This window comes from Panthera uncia (assembly GCF_023721935.1).
Source record: "Panthera uncia isolate 11264 chromosome A1 unlocalized genomic scaffold, Puncia_PCG_1.0 HiC_scaffold_17, whole genome shotgun sequence".
In the NCBI taxonomy this organism is placed as follows: domain Eukaryota; kingdom Metazoa; phylum Chordata; class Mammalia; order Carnivora; family Felidae; genus Panthera; species Panthera uncia.
This window is the reverse complement of record NW_026057577.1, coordinates 37,825,934-37,845,228: the sequence shown is the minus strand read 5'-3', so window position 1 is coordinate 37,845,228 and position 19,295 is coordinate 37,825,934. Positions and strand designations below refer to the sequence as shown.

Sequence of the window (19,295 nt, the reverse complement as noted above, 5' to 3'; positions counted from 1 at the left end):
ATTCCAATGGAATATTAATGGATTATTCAGTTATAATAAAGAATGAAATCTTGCCATCTGCAACAACATGGAGAGACCCAGAGTTGGGCGGCTCAGCTGTGCTGAGCAAAGGAAGGCAGCAAAAAGACAAATGCCGTATGACTTCACTCATAAGTGGAATTTAAGAAACAAAACAAGAGAGCAAAGAAAGAAAGAAAGAGAGAGAGAGAGAGAGAGAGAGAGAGAGAGAGAGAGGCAAACTGAGAGACAGACTCTTAACTGCAGAGAACGGATGGTTACCAGAGGGGAATGGTTTAACTCGGTGATGTGGATTAAGGAGCGCACTTGGTGTGACAAGCACTCGGTGATAACAAGGCAAGTGCTGAATCCCTATACTATACACCAGAAACTAATACTACACTGTATGTTAACTAACTGAAATTTAAATAAAAACTTTAAAAAAGACATTGTCTTAGTTGCTTAAACCAACAACTACTTGATCTCCTTCCATTCTACTGGACCCTGATTTTCATCACTGGTCAAGTGGCATATGGAACCATAACAGGTTTAATTCAATCATGGTAACCGTTTTCCTCAACGAGGATTAGTTTACAAACGGGTAAGGGACAATTCTGGCTAAGACACATGAGGGCACATCTGCTAAGTAAGAGTGGTATATGTCAGGGGTGGGGTGAGGGTGGAGGAGGGTGAGGGTTGAAACAGGGACACTTTCTGGGAAGGTTACCTCTCAAGATTTTTTAAAATGTCATGAGAAAGGTACTGTTACCTTAAGCCTTTGGACGTTCTTTTTAGAGGCCATGATGTTTGTGGTTGCTATCACACCATGAAGAAAAATGCCTAAGAACAAAGCCAACATACTAGGCAGAGGAGACCTATGAAAAGAACCTGTGTGGCTGAATTTCTGAATTAATTAAACCTAAAACCTCCCTAACTCTGAATTTTATGAAAGGAAAGAAAATAAATCTTCCTATTTCCCAAGTTATCTTTTACTTCAAGCCAAACACATCCTGAGATGTGTGTATTACCTCCATAATCAGAAAGAAGAAAAAAAAAAAAAAATCAAGTTCCACCCTGTATCATGGAGTACAACGGCTAAACCATACACCACAGTTCAAAAATCTTACAGTTAACTGATGCATGCTACTTGAAAATGTCTAAGCGCAGCTCAAGTATTCTAAACATTTAGTATAAGTTCCTGTTTTGGATCCTGTCTCCCTTTCTCTCCATCCATCCCCCACTCACGTGGATGCGTTTTCCTCTCTCTCAAAAATATTTAAAATAAGTAAATACATAAAGCTGGTTTCCCACTTTACAAAAAGTGTGTGTGTGTGTAGGTCAAACTGGTGAATGAAACTGCCTCAAGTGAACAGAGTACTGCCAGCACAGTTCTCAAATCTTGACACTATATAACAACCCACCATTCTCTAAAGTCAGGGAGAAAAAGGACTAAGGGGTGTCAAACTCAGAGTGAAGTCTTGCTCTTTAAGATTTCCTTCACCATCGGGGCTCCTGGGTGGCTCAGTTGGTTAAGCATCCGACTTTGGCTCAGGTCATGATATTGGTGGCTCATGAGTTTGAGCCCCGTGTCGGTCTCTATGCTGATAGCTCAGAGCCTAGAGCCTGCTTTAGATTCTGTCTCCCTCTCTCTGCCCCTCCCTCGCTCACACACAGTCTCTCTCTCAAATATAAATAAACAGTAAAAAAACAAGTAAAAATATTTCCTTCATCATCTTTAATACTTAATAGGGCTGAAAGTGTTTTCTCTCAAAGAAGTTGTTTGAGTCGGGGCGCCTGGGTGGCTCAGTCGGTTTAGTGTCCGACTTCAGCTCAGGCCATGATCTCACGGTTCACGGGTTCAAGCCCAGCGTTGGGCTCTGAGCCTAGAGCCTGCTTCAAATTCTGTGTCTCTCTCTCTCTCTCTGCCCCTTCTCCACTCGCACTCTGTCTCTTTCTCTCTCTCCAAAATAAAATAAAAACATTAAAATAAAAATTCAAATAAATAAAATAAGTAAAATAAAAATTTAAAACAGAAGTTGTTTGAGGAATAGGGATCCCAGATATTAAGAGTCAACTGTATTTTTATCTTGGTTCTGACACTTACTTAACGATCTTTTTATATGTATGACTCACTTTTAAGTTTTAAACGTGAGTTTTCCCTGTCTGTACACATGGGATTTCACATGCACTTTATACAGTTATTTAAGATTAAATGAGATCATGTATGAAAACGCTCTAGCACAAGTAACACTCAATATTTAATTGGATGAATGAGTGACTGGAGAGAAGATATACTCTGTTTATGAAGCAAATTAAAGACAGTTACCTGTAGCAAATCTCTACTTGCATGTTTATCTAAAAGTGGTTGCCCTTGTATACAGAACATAACTATACATGTCTCTTATCCTAATAAATTCTTCCTTTGAATTCTGCCTTCGTCCCAGATCATTTCACTTATTGACTATGAACACCTGCTAAACCATGTAATAACCCTAAAACAAAAATCAAATATTTGCTTTGGAACAACTTGTCACTACAAATGCATTTATGTGGGCTATTATGGAATTATAAAGCATGACCTGCTTCTTGACCTTCAAATATATTAATAAGAGTTTGCTAATACCCATTTTTTACAACTTGATTTTCTAATCTATAAAACATTTGACACTTACACAGAATGCAAGAAAATGCTGAATACAGTGCTTTTAGAGTTGATATCTGCCAACTTTAAAAACTTACTGAGAGGGGCGCCTGGGTGGCGCAGTCGGTTAAGTGTCCGACTTCAGCCAGGTCACGATCTCATGGTCCGTGAGTTCGAGCCCCGCGTCAGGCTCTGGGCTGATGGCTCAGAGCCTGGAGCCTGTTTCCGATTCTGTGTCTCCCTCTCTCTCTGTCCCTCCCCCGTTCATGCTCTGTCTCTCTCTGTCCCAAAAATCAATAAACGTTGAAAAAAAAATTAAAAAAAAAAACAAAAAAAACTTACTGAGAAATGTTGAAGCAATTCATCTTTTTCCTCCTCAATGAATCCCCCTACTGTTAGTGCTTTGGGGCGGTGGTCCACCACCATGTGATTCAGCGAGCCCCTTCCTCTTCCTCCACGGCCTCGGCCTCTTCCTCGACCTTGAGAGGACATAGTCTTTCCTCGACCCACAGGTAAAATGCCTAATCGTGCAGCCTGAATAACAACAAAAGGCAGAATATAATATACATTCTAGGAAGAACCGTGGAAGAACCTCTTAAGAACCTCTTAAATCTCACCTCAACCTGTAACTGACTGAGTTTTTTCCGTAACTCTGTTGTGTCTTCTCCTGAGGATAGCCTCTTATGAAGGTCCAGTTCAGTATCTAATAGTTCTTTCTGAGCCTTTGGAAAATTAAGAGTAAAAATGTATTTGTTAGATAACTTCCAAGATCTTATTCAGAATATCATACTTAAAGAATGACATAACATCTCTTTTGGCAAAAGGAGAATGAGAGGATGCAATAAACTGGAGTGTTTAAAGGAAGGTTCACTGTATGAAAACATATAGAGAATATACTGAACTCAGTAAAAATAAGAAGCAGTATTACTGCTTAAGATGGCTTAAAAATCAGACTCTGGAAACAAATGAAAAAAGGGAGCTGAGAATAATTTTCTAATAATAAAGAGCCATAAATCAAACTCAATGGAAGCAAAATATATACATAGGAAAAATTAATAATAAAAACATAAATAACATCTACATAACTGCTTTCAGATTTGAATTCTACAATATTGCACTCTTTTTGTGTGTGTGAGGGACAAACTATCTGTCTTTAGATGGTGTGACTGTGAGACTAATTTTTACTCCCATATTGTCTTAAAATTTTTTAAATTTATTTATTTTGTGAGTGGGGGTGGGGGGGGTGGGGGGAGAGAATATCCCAAGCAAGCCCCATGCTGCCAGTGCAGACCCCAACAAAGGGCTCCGTCTCACTAAGTGAGCCATGAGATCATGACCTGAGCCAAAATTGACAGTCAGACATCCAGCCAACTGGGCGACCCAGGCGTCCCTCTTCAATTTTTAAAATGTTCGTTATGTCCCTTCTATAATTGGGGGAAATTTCACTAAAAATATTTTTTATTAAACTTTTTCAATGCAATCTTGAAGAAATACTTTATATCCCTCTAGTAATACAGAACCACAACTTCAAAAGTATTATAATATTGGATATAAAAATTTGCACTCTATATATCTGACAAATTTATTATTTTGAGTTCTCGAAGGACTAGAAATTAAAATTCCACTACAGAGGGGTGCTTGGCTGACTCAGTCAAGAAGGGCATGTGACTCTTGATCTCGGGGTGTGAGTTTGAGCCCCATGTTGGATGTCAAGATTACTTAAAAGTAAAATCTTTTAAAAAAAAATTTTTAAATTCCATGACAGAGCTGTGGTATAATGTAATCACTGTGTAAAGTAACTATTCTCCTAGGTAAGGAAACAAATGACAATTAATAAAATGAGACGTAGGGCGCCTGGGTGGCTCAGTCGGTTGAGTGTCCAACTTTGGCTCAGGTAGTGATCTCGCAGTTCGTGGGTTTGAGCCCCGCACTGGGCTCCATGCTGACATCTCAGAGACTGGAGCCTCCTGGAGATTCTGAGTCTCCCTCTCTCTACCCCTTGCCCGCTCACATTCTGTCTTTCTCTCTCTCTCTCTCTCTCAAAAATAAACATTAAAAAAAGTATTTTTAAAAAAAGAGACTTAAGTGGATTTGGAACTTTAAGTGGATTATCCTTTTCAATAGAGTATCACATTTTTACCCGTATTAAAGCCAATGATACCTTTTGAATATTAAAAGGAATGGTTTCACTGTATTATAGATTAGAAAAACAACTGCTGAAATAGGAAATATCACTTTTTTTGCCATCACTCTAGCAATTTCATATTTAGGAAAGGAAACCATAAATTCAGTTAATAAACATAATAATAATAAACATATCTTTGTTCAAACAAGGTATTAGCACCTCTTTCAAGGACAAGACACAGCATCTATAGGAACATTTAAAATTTTTACTGTCTCCCTGTTATACTATTAGTTACCTAGGGGTTCCACTGTACTTCAAAGCACCAAACATATAACAGATGTTCAACAACCCTATGCTGAATGGAAAATGAAAATACATACCTCTGTTTTTGTCTTAACTTTAGATGGTGTGGAGACTGCAGAAGATGTTTTTAATTCATCTTTCAATTGCGAGATCTTTTCTCCAAGCTCTTTCAAAGTCTTCATTATATTTGCTCTTTCTTCTGGTTTCATGTTTTTGTTCTTTTCTAGCTTAGATATTAGCATCTACAAAATAAACAGAAAAAAGTAAAAACTATGCCTAGTAACTTTTACTATAACTAACCCTTATCAACTTTACTAAGAGGAATAGCTATAAAATCCGTTGTAGAAAACAATTCCAGCAGGCAAATGAGCTCTTGTCTTACCTTTTGGCATTCTATTTGTTTTTCTAGCATTTCTTGCCTCTTTTTCCTCATATCTTGCTGTAGTTTCATTGCTTCCTATATGAATACATTTAAAAAATTAGTAAGAGATAAAAATATTTGCCAATGATATACTTGCAAACATTTGATACATGAACAACTCATTTTCTTCTGGATCATCCCTATGCTATACAAGACAAATTTCACTCCCAATCAAAAAACAGATGAAACCAGAAATGAAACCTTTAATTACAATTTTCTATGAAAGAGTTAAAATTTCTAAGTGTACTTTTAAAAATATTTAAAAGGCTAACTCCTAATTAGCTGTATCTATGACATTTATTCTTGAGTGACCTGAATGTACGTATGAGGAAAAACAAGGGCTGTTTCCACTTGCCAATGTAGTAAGCCATCCCTGATTTTTCAAGCTTAAAGTTTAATAAATGTGAGATGCAGGCTAGAAGACAGAAATGATGGCAAATTCTATGGATTTTTGCCAGGAAAATATTGCCTCCCACCCCTCTGCTAATCAAATCTCCAATTATATGGAAATAATACCTATAAATATCTATTTGATTTAAAATCGTCTATATGAGTTTATATCTAAGATAACAATGAAACTCAGAAGTCATATGAATACCAATTACATAAACATTATACTTTATACAAAACACTAACTTACAAAAGCAAGAGAGGAATTAAAAGAAGAAATAATGAAATAAAACTGGTTCTTCACCTTGGAGAAAAAAAACAGGACAACTCAGTGCTATTTATTTTTACATGGAAAAAAATCCTTCCTTGTTCTTGATGTAGCCTCTGCAACGCAACTGCAAAATACTTTTTTGTCTGTTCACCTTTTTTTTTTTCAAATGTACACTCCATCAAGAAGCAGCTAAATAAACATAATGTAGTTCTAGAACATGAACTATTCAAATGTGTTAATAAAATTGCTTAAGAATTCAATGGGTCCTTCCCTCTTTAAGGAAATTAGAATCAAGGCTGTTACCTGTTTCTTTTTAAGAACTTCTTGAACATCATGAGATTTAGACCCTGAACAAAGTTTTGAAGGCGTCTTTAAGTTTGAGGAGCTGTAAATCATTTTTGGATGGCCTGGAGCTGAAAATATCTATGAAACACAAGTATAATTAAATATTAGAAACGCTTTAAGGTAATTTTTTAGCAAGACTGCATGTATTTCTTTTTGTTCAGGAGTTAAAGTTTACTTTAAAAACTTCATTTATATAACTGGTTTTTATATATACATAAATTCAACTGTAATTCAAATACAAAAACAAAATTTTAGCAATAATGTTTCTGAACGCAATCACATCCTTCTTCTTCTATTTTCTTAATTGAGAAAAAGGAACCACAGCCACTTTTATCTAGGAGCAGGCCTGTACTCATAGCGAAGCCTTACTGTCCTCTCGTTCAACAATTTCACAGATTAAGAACCTCCAACAAACCAACTCTTGTGACCGCAATGAATCAAGACAAAAACAAAAACAAATCCACAATTCAGAATCATGACTGAACACAGAAAAAAACAGGAATACTATTCAAACAGTTAAAATGACAAGTCCCTTTCTAACCTGGCTAACAGCAATGACTGCAGCCTCTTTACCAATTACACCTTTAGTCTCATTCTAGTTTTCCCTCCTTCTTAGTTAAGACTAATTAAGACATCTGGTCATAGAATTATTCCTATTTCTTTAAACCCTGATCCAAGTCACCTAACACAGGATTAAAGTACTTCCTCATCAGAATCTATTTAAATCAAATGCTATCTGAGTTTATAATCAAACATAAAACAAGTAGTTAGTTCACAGGTCTGACTTTGCAAGCAAAGTGGTGGCCATTTTTACTGTGGTTGTTTTGGTATTTAGATTCCTTTCCCGTTCTGAACAGACCACTCTCCAGTTAATCTTCCCTTTTTTAAGGCATAGCAGAGCTACATGGCACAGTATAATCTCTCTGGTTCAAGTCTTTCCTAACACAAATGGCAACAGCTACAATTTACTGAGCACTTAGTATGTACTTAACACTCCCCTTCCATGCTTTACTAACATGAAATTTTTTTAATCCCCAGAGCAACTTATTGAAAAGGAAACCAATGCTCCCAAGTTATCTAATACAGCTAGTAAGAGGCAGGTCAAGTCAAATAGGGCTGTCTGACTTCCAAATCTGTAACTATCTTTGTTTTGCTACCTTTTCATAATAGAATTTTTCAAACAACAGAGTTATACTACAAAGGTGATGTACCCATCACTAAGCACCAACAATTATCAGGACATAAAATAGAGTAGTTCCCCCTTATCCAGTTTGGCTTTCCACGGTTTGTTACCCAAGGTCAACTGTGGTCCAGAAACAGATGACCCTCCTTCTGACTCATCAGGAGGTCATTAGAAGCCTAACAATACATCACAATGCCTATATTATTCACCTCACTTCACCTCATCTGGAGGCATTTATTTTATCATCTCACATCATCACAAGAAGGATGAATATGGTACAGTATTTTCAGTGACTTCTCCTTTATTAAAGTATATTGTTATAACTACTCCATTTTAGTATTATCATTGTGCATCTCTTATTGTGCCTAATTTATAAATTAAACTTTATTATGGGTATGTACCCATATTATGGGTATGTACAAGAAAAAACATAATATATACGGGATTTGGTACTATCTATGGTGTCGCACATCTAATGGGAGTCTTAGAAAGTATCCTCACAGATAAGGGGAGACTACTATACTTTTGTTTTACCTAAATCCCTAACTCCACATTCATATCAAACACTGTTTCTATGTTTTACATGTAAATATTCAGTTGTATCTCTAAAAAATAAGGACTCCATTCTTTTTAAAACATAACCACAATACCATCATCACACTTATAACAACTCCTTACTATCATTAGACAATCACATCTCATGATTGTGTTATAATTTTTTTTTAAATTTTTTTTAGTGTTTATTTTTGAGACAGAGAGACAGAGGGTGAGTGGGGGAGGGGCAGAGAGAGAGGGGGACACAGAATTCGAAGCAGGCTCCAGGCTCCGAGCTGTCAGCACAGAGCCAGGTGCGGGGCTCAAACCCACGAACTGTGAGATCATGACCTGAGCTGAAGTCAGACACTTAACGACTGAGCCACCCAGGGTGCCCCAAGATTGTATTATAATTTTCTAAACATTTTCTGCCATTTGAATTGGGCTCTATGAAGGTTCTTCTACAGGAACTGGTTATATCTCTTTAAAGTCTATTTTGATACCATTTCCTTTCTCATCTCTTTTCCTTGCAAACTGCTTTTTGAAGAAATCAGGTCATTTATCCTGTGAATTTGTATTCACCACAAAATTCTATGATACCCCATAACATGTTTCTGTGTCCTCTGAATTTCCTTCAAATTAGTAGATCTAGAGCCTTTATGACATCTTCTCAATCTTTTGACAGGATTCCAGAAATTGTTGACGACTTTGTTTTCTGATTGAACAAAGTAATTCTAGGGTCATCTGGAATACTGCCAGCCCCAGATCTGCAGACAGACCCTTGGTTCCTCTGAGTGCCTGGGAGGGGGCAGGGGGTAATTACCCTTGGACTGATTATTATTTCTCAACCTTTTCAGTAAATAGAATTAAGAAATGTTTTGGAGCTTTTTACTGCTTATTATTTTTTATGATAAAACAGTATGTGAATGTGTATCAATACAGCTGATCCTTGAATAACTCAGGGGTTAAGGGGCACGGACCCCAAGAATCAAAAATCCACATATTTAACTTCTGACTTCCCCAAAACTTAATTGCCTACTGCTAACCAAAAGCCTTACCGATAACATAAACAGTCAATTAACACGTCCTTTTTATGTTACATGTTTTATATACTGTATTCTTCTAAGATGCTACAGAAAAGAAAATGTTAAGCAAATCCTGAGAGAAAATACATTTACAGTCCTGTGCTGTATTTATTTTAAAAATCCATGTTTAGGTGATCTGCACAATTCAAACCCATGTTGTTCAAGGATCTACCATACTTTCAATTCAAACATAGGACTACAGTGTTTTCACTTAATCTACCATACACATCTTTTCAACCACATTGAAAATCGCCACTTGTCAGTGACACCAATATAATTTTTCATTTGATTTATCCTACAATGCTCACAAACTGTTTCAGAATAACATTATTGCTGAAAAATATTTTTTAAAATTGTTTTTTTGAACTCAGGGTTCATCTCATTAGGAATATATATTCAAATAGCTGTATTTTAAAGTACTCTCTAGGGGCACCTGGGTGGCACAGTCGGTTAAGTATCTGACTCTTCATTTTGGCTCAGGTCATGATCTCGTGGTTCATGAGGTCAAGTCAGGGTCTGCGCAATCAGTGTGGGATTCATTCTCTCCCTCTCTGCCTCTCCCCTGCTCACAATGTCTCTCTCAAATAAATAAACTGTAAAAAATGAAAAAGGTACTCTCTATGCAAACATATTACTTCATTTGTTTCATTTTTCAATTCTTAGACATTACTTTTTTCATTTTATGACTGAACGCAGCATTTACATGGTTCCAAGACAAATCTACAAAATAAGACATAGTCAAAGTTGTCTAGTTTTTTCCATCCTTGCCGTAACCACCAAGATTTAAATTTTAGGAACTAAAAGAATTTTTTTTTAATTAATTTTAGGATTTTTTGTTTCTGCTATTAATCAAATACTTAGGTGTTCAATGGCCCTACTTGCTTACATTAACAGTGGCTGCCTATATATGTTTTGTACCCTTGTACTTTTTTTTTTTTTTTACCTAATACAGCCTCATGATCACCTCATAGTACATATGAAGATATTCCTCATTCTGTTGTAAAGTTGCACTTTTGCTACTGTACTGCATTTTAAGTTAACTAGTTCCCTACTGATGGACATCTGGATTGTTTCCAGTCTTTTGCTATTATAGTCTACACTTACTAGCCTGGTACGTATATTTTTTCGTAGTTTGACAAATGTACTTTTGGAATACATTCTGAAAAGGAGGGTTACTGATTTAGAATAAATGCATACATAATTTTGCCAGACACTGCCAAATTTGCTTTCATGGGGGTTGTAACATTTAGCATTTCCATCAGCATCTAAATTCTCAGATCTTTTTGGAAATTATCCTAGTTTATTATGTAATTTGAAAAATGGATCTAGTTTTATCTTTTCTACACGGCTATTCAGTTATCCAAATGCATTTATCAAAAAGTCCATATTCTCCCCACTGACCTGAGATACTCTTTGACATCTAATAAATTCCTATTTGCAAATGAGTCTATTTCTCGTCTTTTACTCTATTTCACTGGTCTATCTCTTCATGTGCCAGTACTAACTGACTTAGTTACATAGACTTCATAATATTCTTATTATGGCTAGTAGGGTTAAGCACTCCCCCCACCGGCCTTGATCGTTTTCAGAATTTTCCAAGCCCTCTTTGAAATAATCACCATTGTGCAAAGTCACTATACAGATATATTCCTAAAAGCAAAAGAAACTACTTAAGATACATTTCAAAGTTTTGATTAGGATAGAATCTTCTTCACTATATTCTTCTAAAATTCTCAAACTCCTACTTAGCTTTGAATAGAAAAAAAAAAATTAGCCAATTTCTGGCTGTATCATGGAAATTAGGCAAGTATACCTTCCACATTAAGGTTAGCTGTCACGTTTACCTCAAGTGAAGAAACAAGACATTACAAATCTGGATGAAAGTTAAGTTGTTAATTTCTCTGTGTCACTAAACAATTTTAAATATATTTGAGGATCGGGGCACCTGGGTGGCTCAGCTGGTTAAGCATCCAGCTTTGGCTCAGGTCATGATCTCACTGTTCGTGAGTTGGAGCCCTGTGTTGGGCTCTGCGCTGACAGCTCAGAGCCTAGAGCCTACTTCAGATTCAGGGTCTCCCTCTCTCTCTCTGCCCCTCCCCTGCTCACTTCGTCTCTCTCTGTTTCTCGAAAATAAACATTAAAAATTATAAATAGGTAGACATATTGAGTAATTAATGAATCAGAGGGTCACAGAAATACATACCTGGCAATCCTCTCCAGCACCACCTGACTGATTCAACACGTGTGATGCATCACTCTGGTTACCACTTGCGTGTCCAAGGCGATGTTTAACAGGAACTTTGTTAAGAACATATGCGCCGGATGTCTGTGGTTTACTCATCATCTGCATACACAAAATAAACACATAAGTGGTAAAAGTTTTAAAAATGGCCAGAAATGATACAAATTCAGGCTAGTGATTACCCTGGAGAAGAAAATAAAGAAATGAGAAGGGAGAGTGCTTCTATCATCTCTAAGTTTTTAAGTGGTAGATATTCAAATGATTGCTATTATCTATTCTATGGATGTCTGAAATATGTCATAACAAAATGCATGCATATGGATATAAACTCATACAGAAAACAAGTTCTACTAATTTTTAAAATGTTCCCTTTAATATGTAATGCTTTGAAGGATCTGGGGCTTCTAAATGATAGTAGCTTAATATCAATAACAGTGTGATATGGACACCCCAAGAACACAGTGCAATCTTGGGCTGCATTAACAGAACATAGTCTAATGGATCACAAACATGACCGTATCACTCTTGTACACCATTCAGCCTACATCCAGGGGAAGCACCTGCCTCTGGGCTCTAACATGAAGTGGGACCTAGACAAAAGAAATGGAGGCTGAGGTGCACATAAAAAGGATAATGACTGGACTTAAGATTACATATGGTAATACTTTAAAAAAAAAACCTGAATGCATTTAATTCGAACAAGAGAACACCTAGGAAAAGATCAGCATTACCATCAATATTGGAATGGCACTAATGCATAGTGGTTTCTTCTTTACTTCCTTCATCTGTTCATTCAAGTATAGTTTGAGCAACATGTGCCAAGCCTTGTTTTAGACACAAGAGACAGAAGGAATAAAACAGGCAAAATCCTATTTTCTTGGAGCTTACATTTCAATTTTTAAAGCTTTTAAAGAGTTTTCTACATGGAAAAAAGTCAGACAAAAGAGTGGGTACAAGGATGACTGAGTCTAACACAAAACAAAGAAGAAGTTCTAGATTCAGAGTTGTCTGGTAGTGGACAGTTATTATACTTTAGTGTTGAGAAGAATCACTAAGAGTATTCCTTTAAACATGTAGATTTATGGGCCCCATTTCTACAGACTGACTGTAACTTCTGGGTGCTAAGATCCAAGAATTTGTATTCAGGCAAGTAATTCTGGTAGAAGCAGAATTGCACTTGTCAAACTTTACGGTTTGTAAGAATCAAGTGGAGAGCTTGTTAAAACACAGATGCTTAAGCCCCAACCCTAGTGATTCTAAGTTGAGGTGAGGTCCAAAAAACTGCATGTCTAATAAGTTCTCAGGAGATAAGATGCTGCTGGTCTGCAGATCAAACTGAGAAGTTTTAAAGTAGAAGACCTAACGACCGCAAATTGACAATGATCTAGAGGGTGGGACCAGAGGACTTTTCCTTGTCTATGAACCAGTAGATTACCTTCTGGATACCCCCATGTACCGTTGAGGGAGGGGACTGGGCCACCAGCACTTGTTGCTGATGAAGGTGCTGTGGCAAATGGTGGTGCTGCTGTGACAGGTGGCTAAGTGTTTGCTGTTGCTGCAGGAGTAGCTGTGTTGGAGACTGCAATGCAGGCTGCTCATTATTTTCCCTATGCCACAGAACTCGAATGAACCGGTTATTTAGAACTGCTTCAGTGCTGGAAATGGCTTTCCTGGCCTCCTCATTGGTAAGATATTGGATGAGGGCTGCTTCTGGATCTCCCTTAAAAGCAACCTGTAAGAAAAAAACAAAAGCAACAAAAAAAAGCAAACAAATTAATAAGCAGTTAAATGCAGATAAATTATTGATAAAGACTTCAGAATAGAAAAGAACCTGCTGAAATCCATTCCGAAAGCTTTGTAAGTACAGTTCTCCATCACGCTAAAAGATAATATGCGTATTTTTCAAATTATACACAAAAAAGACTATTCAATAAAGAATCCTAGTAATGTTACGTAACCAGTTAGGGAAAAGTTGTTAGATCCCTCCCTGATATCCTACATCCAAATAAACTCCAGAGAAAGAAAATATTTTACCATAACAACAACAACAAAAAAAAAACAATAAAAACACAGAAGAAAAAAAGGTGAATATCTGTACAATCTGAGTGTTTGGAAAATCTTTTTATGCATACCTATAAAAACAGGATCCATAAAGACAAACAGTAGCAAATTCTACCACATAAAAATTTAAAATCTGTCAGTCCAAATATACCCTAAACTAAATGATGAATAGAAGAACTATTTTTAATATACATGACAAGCAATGGCTTGGAAAAGCACTATTATAAATGGCTTCATAAAAAATGGGCGAAGACAATCAATAGGCATATCCAAAAAAACCTGCAAATGATCTATATAAATCAGAATCTACCTAGTAATTTAAAAAAGCAAATGGGGCGCCTGGGTGGCTCAGCGGGTTAAGTGTCTGACTCTTGATTTTGACTCATGTCATAATCTCATAGTTTGGGAGTACGAGCCCAATGTCCTGCTCTGTGCTGACTGCAAAGCCTGCTTGGGATTTCCCCCACCCCACCCCCTCTGCCCCTCCCAGCTCACACTCTAAATAAATAAACAAATAAATAAATAAAATTTATTTTAAAAAAAGAAAAGCAAAGTAAAACAAGTATAATTTTTCACTTACGAAACTGGTTCAAAACATTTTGATGGATCCACATTACAATGTTGACAGGCTTTAACACAGTGCATGTGGGAGTACCAACTGGCACAACCCTTTTGGCAAACAATTTGGCAGAGCACAAATAAAAAGTCTTAAAATTCCCTTTAATTCAGCAATGCATCATAAAAAGAGAACGAAAGGTTTAGCAACAAGGAGGCTCACCACAGCATTGTTTTTATAGAAGATAAGAGAAATAATAGAAATCCTCAACCACAAGGAACAGTAAGTAAATTATGGCCTATTGCTACAGACTGATTTATGCCCCCACTCCCAAATTCTTATGTTGAAACTCTAACTCACTGTGTGACTACATTTGGAGACGGGGCTTTTAGGAGGTAATTAAAGTTAAATGAGGTCATAAGCGTGGGGCCCTAATCAGATGGTACTGGAGGTCTTATAGGAAAAGGATGAGATCTTCCTCCCCTTCCAAAATTTGAGGACACAGCAAGAAAGTGGCCATCATAAAGAGAATCCTCACCAGGAACCAAAATGGCCATCACCTTGATTTCGGACTTCCCCCAAAATAAATGTTGTTTAAGCCACCTAGTCTCTGATACGTATTTGTTATGGCAATCCAACAAGACTAATATACCAAATTACATTAAGCCATCTAATTTTCCTAAATGCCATAAACCATAATGACCTAGAAAACATGTAAGAGAAAAAAGGCAGAGACATCTGATACGATTTTGTATTCTTGAAGTGTGTAAAGTATTTTTAAAAAGAAAACATGTCTATGTGTGTGCATATATGTGTTCTTCCATATAAATACAGTATGTTCATCAAAAGATTAATAATTATTGTTGCAATGTGGTGAGATTCAGGTGGTTTGTTTTTTCACTTTTGTTTAATGGATTTCCAATTATCTATAAAATTAAACATGTACTATACTCAGGAAAACACAGTGCTTAAAAATCTTTCAAAAAGAGTACCTTGGTTCAATTCTTTGAAATATAAAATTTCCTCATACTACTTTTTTTTAAAGTTTATTTTTTTGAGAGAGAGAGAGAGAGAGAGAGAGAGAGAGAGAGAGAGAACGAATGAGCACAAGTGGGAGAAGGGCGGAGAGGGAGAGACAGAGGATCCCAAGCAGGCTCTGCAAAGTCAGTATGGAGCCTGATGCCGGGTTCAAACTCAGGAACCGTGAGATCACCCAGGCACCCCCTCATACTACTTTCTTCAGTTCTCAGCTTAAATGTCACCTCTCAGAGTGCTTTTTCTTGAGTTCCCTTCCCCCTCTATCACTTAATTACCTTACTATATCTATCTTTATAGCACTTAACCTGTTTTACTCGTTTATTCTCTCTCTGCTCTCTGAGAAGGTCAGCTGCATGAAGGCCAGGACCCTGATGATCATGCTCATTTTTAGCCAGTGTTTTCAACAGTGCTGGTCCAGTATAGCACACCTCCACATTTTGGATGAGTACAGAGATTGGAGGGTGAAGGGAACAGGGATTTATTGCAGTGACCTAAGGGTGGTGCCTTTTTTCATATAATTTTTTAAAAATTTTTAATGTTATATTTATTTTTGAGAGAAAGAGACAGAGTGTGAGTGGGGGAAGGACAGAGAGAGGGAGACAGAATCTGAAGTAGGCTCCAGGCTCTGAGCTGTCAGCACAGAGCCCAGCGCAGGGCTCAAACCCACGAACCGTGAGATTATGACCTGAGCCTAAGTCAGACACTTAACCGACTATGCCACCCAGGCACCCCCTCATGATACTTTCTTAAATTGTTACATAAATCATATTTTGGTTTCATGACCAACATTAACCATCAGGGGTAACTGAGTGAAATGGCAAATTAATAAGGACTTCAAGTACTCTCAATTACACTGGAACACCCAACCACAAATGCATAAATTGGAATATGTGTCAAGTAGACAGCAAAATACAGAAACTACAAATCACATGATGTTAGATAACATGCTACGCTGCCTAAATTGTCAAGATTACAACCATCCTTAACCAATTACTTTTTCACTACAATATAAAAGTCACTCAGTAGACAAAATTACCTTAGAAATTACCAAAAATCTTACCTATCTAGTTAGAATACTAAAGCAGATTAAAAAGTCTTTTGTCCAGAGATAGCACCATGAATAAAAATATACTAACCATCCTCAATGTCTTTCAGGAAGAGGTTACAGATAAGAAACAAATTAAAAAAAAAAAAAAAAAAAGTAAAAAACAAATTCAGCTTAATTTCATCATAAAGTTGGGTATAGAGCTATACAGTGGAGCTTAAAACACTTAGCAGAGATTATAAAATTAATTACTGGCTCATTTAAGCAAAGTGAACTGCTATGTTCAAAGATGCATAAAAGCACATTCATCTGTCAGCAACCTAGTCACATTTACCTGGATGTTCACAATAGTTCCAAACTTGCTGAAGTGTTCATTGAGTTTAGTAATGTTGTTTAATTCCTGAGGGATCTTCTTGACTTCTAATTTGGTGTTTGTATACTGATTCTTTCTCAAAAATCCTGGTTTACTCTGACTGTTATTCCCTTGCCTGAAAGGAATATTAATAGATCTTGATTAATTCCCCCACCTTATGCCTAGCCATCAGACAGGTCCACAAAAACTTTAAGTTTATATGTATTAAAGTGTCATTTGTAAGACATTCTTACATTCTTCAGAAATTACTAAGTAATTTTCACATCGACCTTGTTACATGGGAACAGAACAGGTATAGAAAAAGAAGACTGAAGAGCAAAAGATCACAAAAAGAGAGGCCCAAATGAGATTAAAACTAATAGGCTAAAAAGATCCACCACAATTACCAAGGAGTCTAACTTTAAAGCAAGGAAAGAACATCATTTTTTTCAATGGTGGGTTTTTCAACTTCTGTAAAAGTACAGAATACAAGTTACTAATACCTATTATATTAGTTACTAATACAAGTTACTAATATCTATTATATTCTGCTCGCTCTTCCCATTTTTAAGATGTTCTAATGATGCCTTGGGGAACCCTAATTTTGAGACACAAAGTTTTAAAATCACTGATTAATGACAACTGTGAATTTTACAAATTTACTAACGCCAACAAAAACAACAAATACACCAATTAGCACTACTAAGTAGCAAATTGTCTTACTTTCCCAGCCAAGGTTTCTTTGTGAGCGGCCCTTCCAAACCACTTATAGCTCTTTTTCGGCTATCTGGTTCAAGAACTACTCTGGTTATGTTGCTATTAATTGAAACAGGAACTGGTGGTTCAGTCTGGATGACAATGTTAGCAGCTGTTGGAAACAAAAATTAACATTACTAACAATGCATGGTATCTGAGGAATTTCAAATGATTACAATATATAGCCTAAAAGCTAAAAAGCAGAGTGAATAGCACCCAGCTACCATTTCCTTTTCAGAAATGCTTATTTACTAACTGCCTCCTCCTTTTTCTCCTTTGTTAAAAATACAATATTGAAGTTTAAAAAGTCATAGGCAGCTCCAATGTAAAAATTGATTCAGACAAGGATCATCAATGGTTGGAAAACAATATTCATCAGTAAATGTTGTTAGAGAACAAGATATTTATCTGGTGCCAAAGTACACCTCACAAATGATGACTTTACAATGGAGAGATCTACCAATTATCATCTCAGACAAGCAATCAAACTTAGCACCATAAACAGAGTGAAATTATTTGTACTGTTTGATGTGATTTAAAAAAAGTTCACCTGGACAGGATATTAAGGAATTATGATTTTCTTATGTGTAGCAATGATATTGTCCTTATGAAGGACGTCATATTCTTGGAAGTAAAATAAAGTATCTACAGGGCACAATCTCTGCAATATACTTTCAAGTAACTCAGGGAAAAAAAACCTGAAGGGAGAAGGAAAGAAGGGATAAAGAAGAATGTGCATTGCGCATACATAAGCAAGCACTTAGGCCCACAGGTGACAAAACTTTAATAAAGGTGAATCTAAGTAAAGGTATTCAGATGTTTATTGTATTTCTTTTGATTTCCTGTGCGTTTAAAATTTTTCAAACTCAAAAGTTGGGAGGAAAACCCAAAGCCCATATTATAAATTGCTATATTTCATTCATAACAATTAAAACTAAAATACTTAAAGAAACTGACATTACAATGGCTTATCTGTGAGTGGGAAGAGGTGTGAATAAAAAAATAAATAACAACACAAAACTATGCCTGATACACTGTGAATATTCTCCTTAACTTCAAGTGACTGTACCAAAAGTAAAATCAGCAGCCAAAAACGACATGCAGGGCTAGATGCTGGGGTAGGGATGAGAGTGGGGGGTAATATGTGTGACAATCGGGGAAATGATGCAGATTTAACATGTATTTCTTTAGCAGCTGCTAGAGCTCAACAATCATATTAGACATACGTGTAAATCAGTGAATAAAATAACTTTGATCTCTGCTCTATTAGGGCCTTTATTTTCAGAAGGCAAATGGAGGAGATAGCAATTGTGATGGTATAATGCATTCTAGAAGCTGAGATGCCATTAGATCTTCCCTAAAATAGCTTGATTACCTCCTAACATTGCCTACTGCTTTCCTTTACTGAAGTGTTTTATAAAAAAAGAAAGAGATACAGAGCTAGAGGCTGGATGACTTTGCCAAGGTGACAAATCACATCTGCTGTACAAAAACCACATTTCTTTTTTTTTTAATTTTTAAAATAATTTTTTTAAATGTTTATTTCAGAGACAGAGACAATGTGAGTGGAGAAGGGACAGAAAGAGAGAGGGAGACAGAGAATCATAGCAGGCTCAAGGCTCTAAGCCATTAGCACAGAGCCCAACACGAGGCTCGAACCCATGAACTTTGAGATCATGACCTGGGCTGAAGTCAGACACTTAACCAACTGTGCCACCCAGGGTCCCCCAAAGACCTCATTTCTATCTGAGTGAGATTATCCACGAATTACTGTATATGAATGCAGAGAAAGACCAGACTAGCGACAAAGGAAAAACTTGAATTTTTAAGACTCTGATCTTTCCACTAATTTCAAGTAATTTGGTAATAATATATGCATTATAGCATAGAAGGTAATAGTATACTCTTCAGAATTGGAATGACCTGGGTTCAAATTCTAGTTCAGCCACT

The 19,295-nt window shown here is 36.5% G+C and overlaps 1 protein-coding gene across 4 annotated transcripts in view; it reads right to left on the bottom strand.

Moving 5' to 3' along the window:
* Nucleotides 1-19,295, bottom strand: part of RBM27 (RNA binding motif protein 27) — a 76,049-nt gene that overhangs the window by 12,707 nt on the left and 44,047 nt on the right. For all 4 annotated transcript variants that reach the window (XM_049648530.1, XM_049648532.1, XM_049648531.1 and 1 more), the window contains 9 exons: nucleotides 17,313-17,457; nucleotides 16,572-16,725; nucleotides 12,973-13,269; nucleotides 11,499-11,639; nucleotides 6,452-6,571; nucleotides 5,449-5,523; nucleotides 5,144-5,308; nucleotides 3,256-3,360; nucleotides 2,981-3,172 (listed from right to left, as the gene is read on the bottom strand). In XM_049648530.1, the coding sequence (XP_049504487.1) occupies nucleotides 2,981-3,172; nucleotides 3,256-3,360; nucleotides 5,144-5,308; nucleotides 5,449-5,523; nucleotides 6,452-6,571; nucleotides 11,499-11,639; nucleotides 12,973-13,269; nucleotides 16,572-16,725; nucleotides 17,313-17,457 (1,394 nt within the window). The remainder of the gene's footprint in view (nucleotides 1-2,980; nucleotides 3,173-3,255; nucleotides 3,361-5,143; nucleotides 5,309-5,448; nucleotides 5,524-6,451; nucleotides 6,572-11,498; nucleotides 11,640-12,972; nucleotides 13,270-16,571; nucleotides 16,726-17,312; nucleotides 17,458-19,295) is intronic.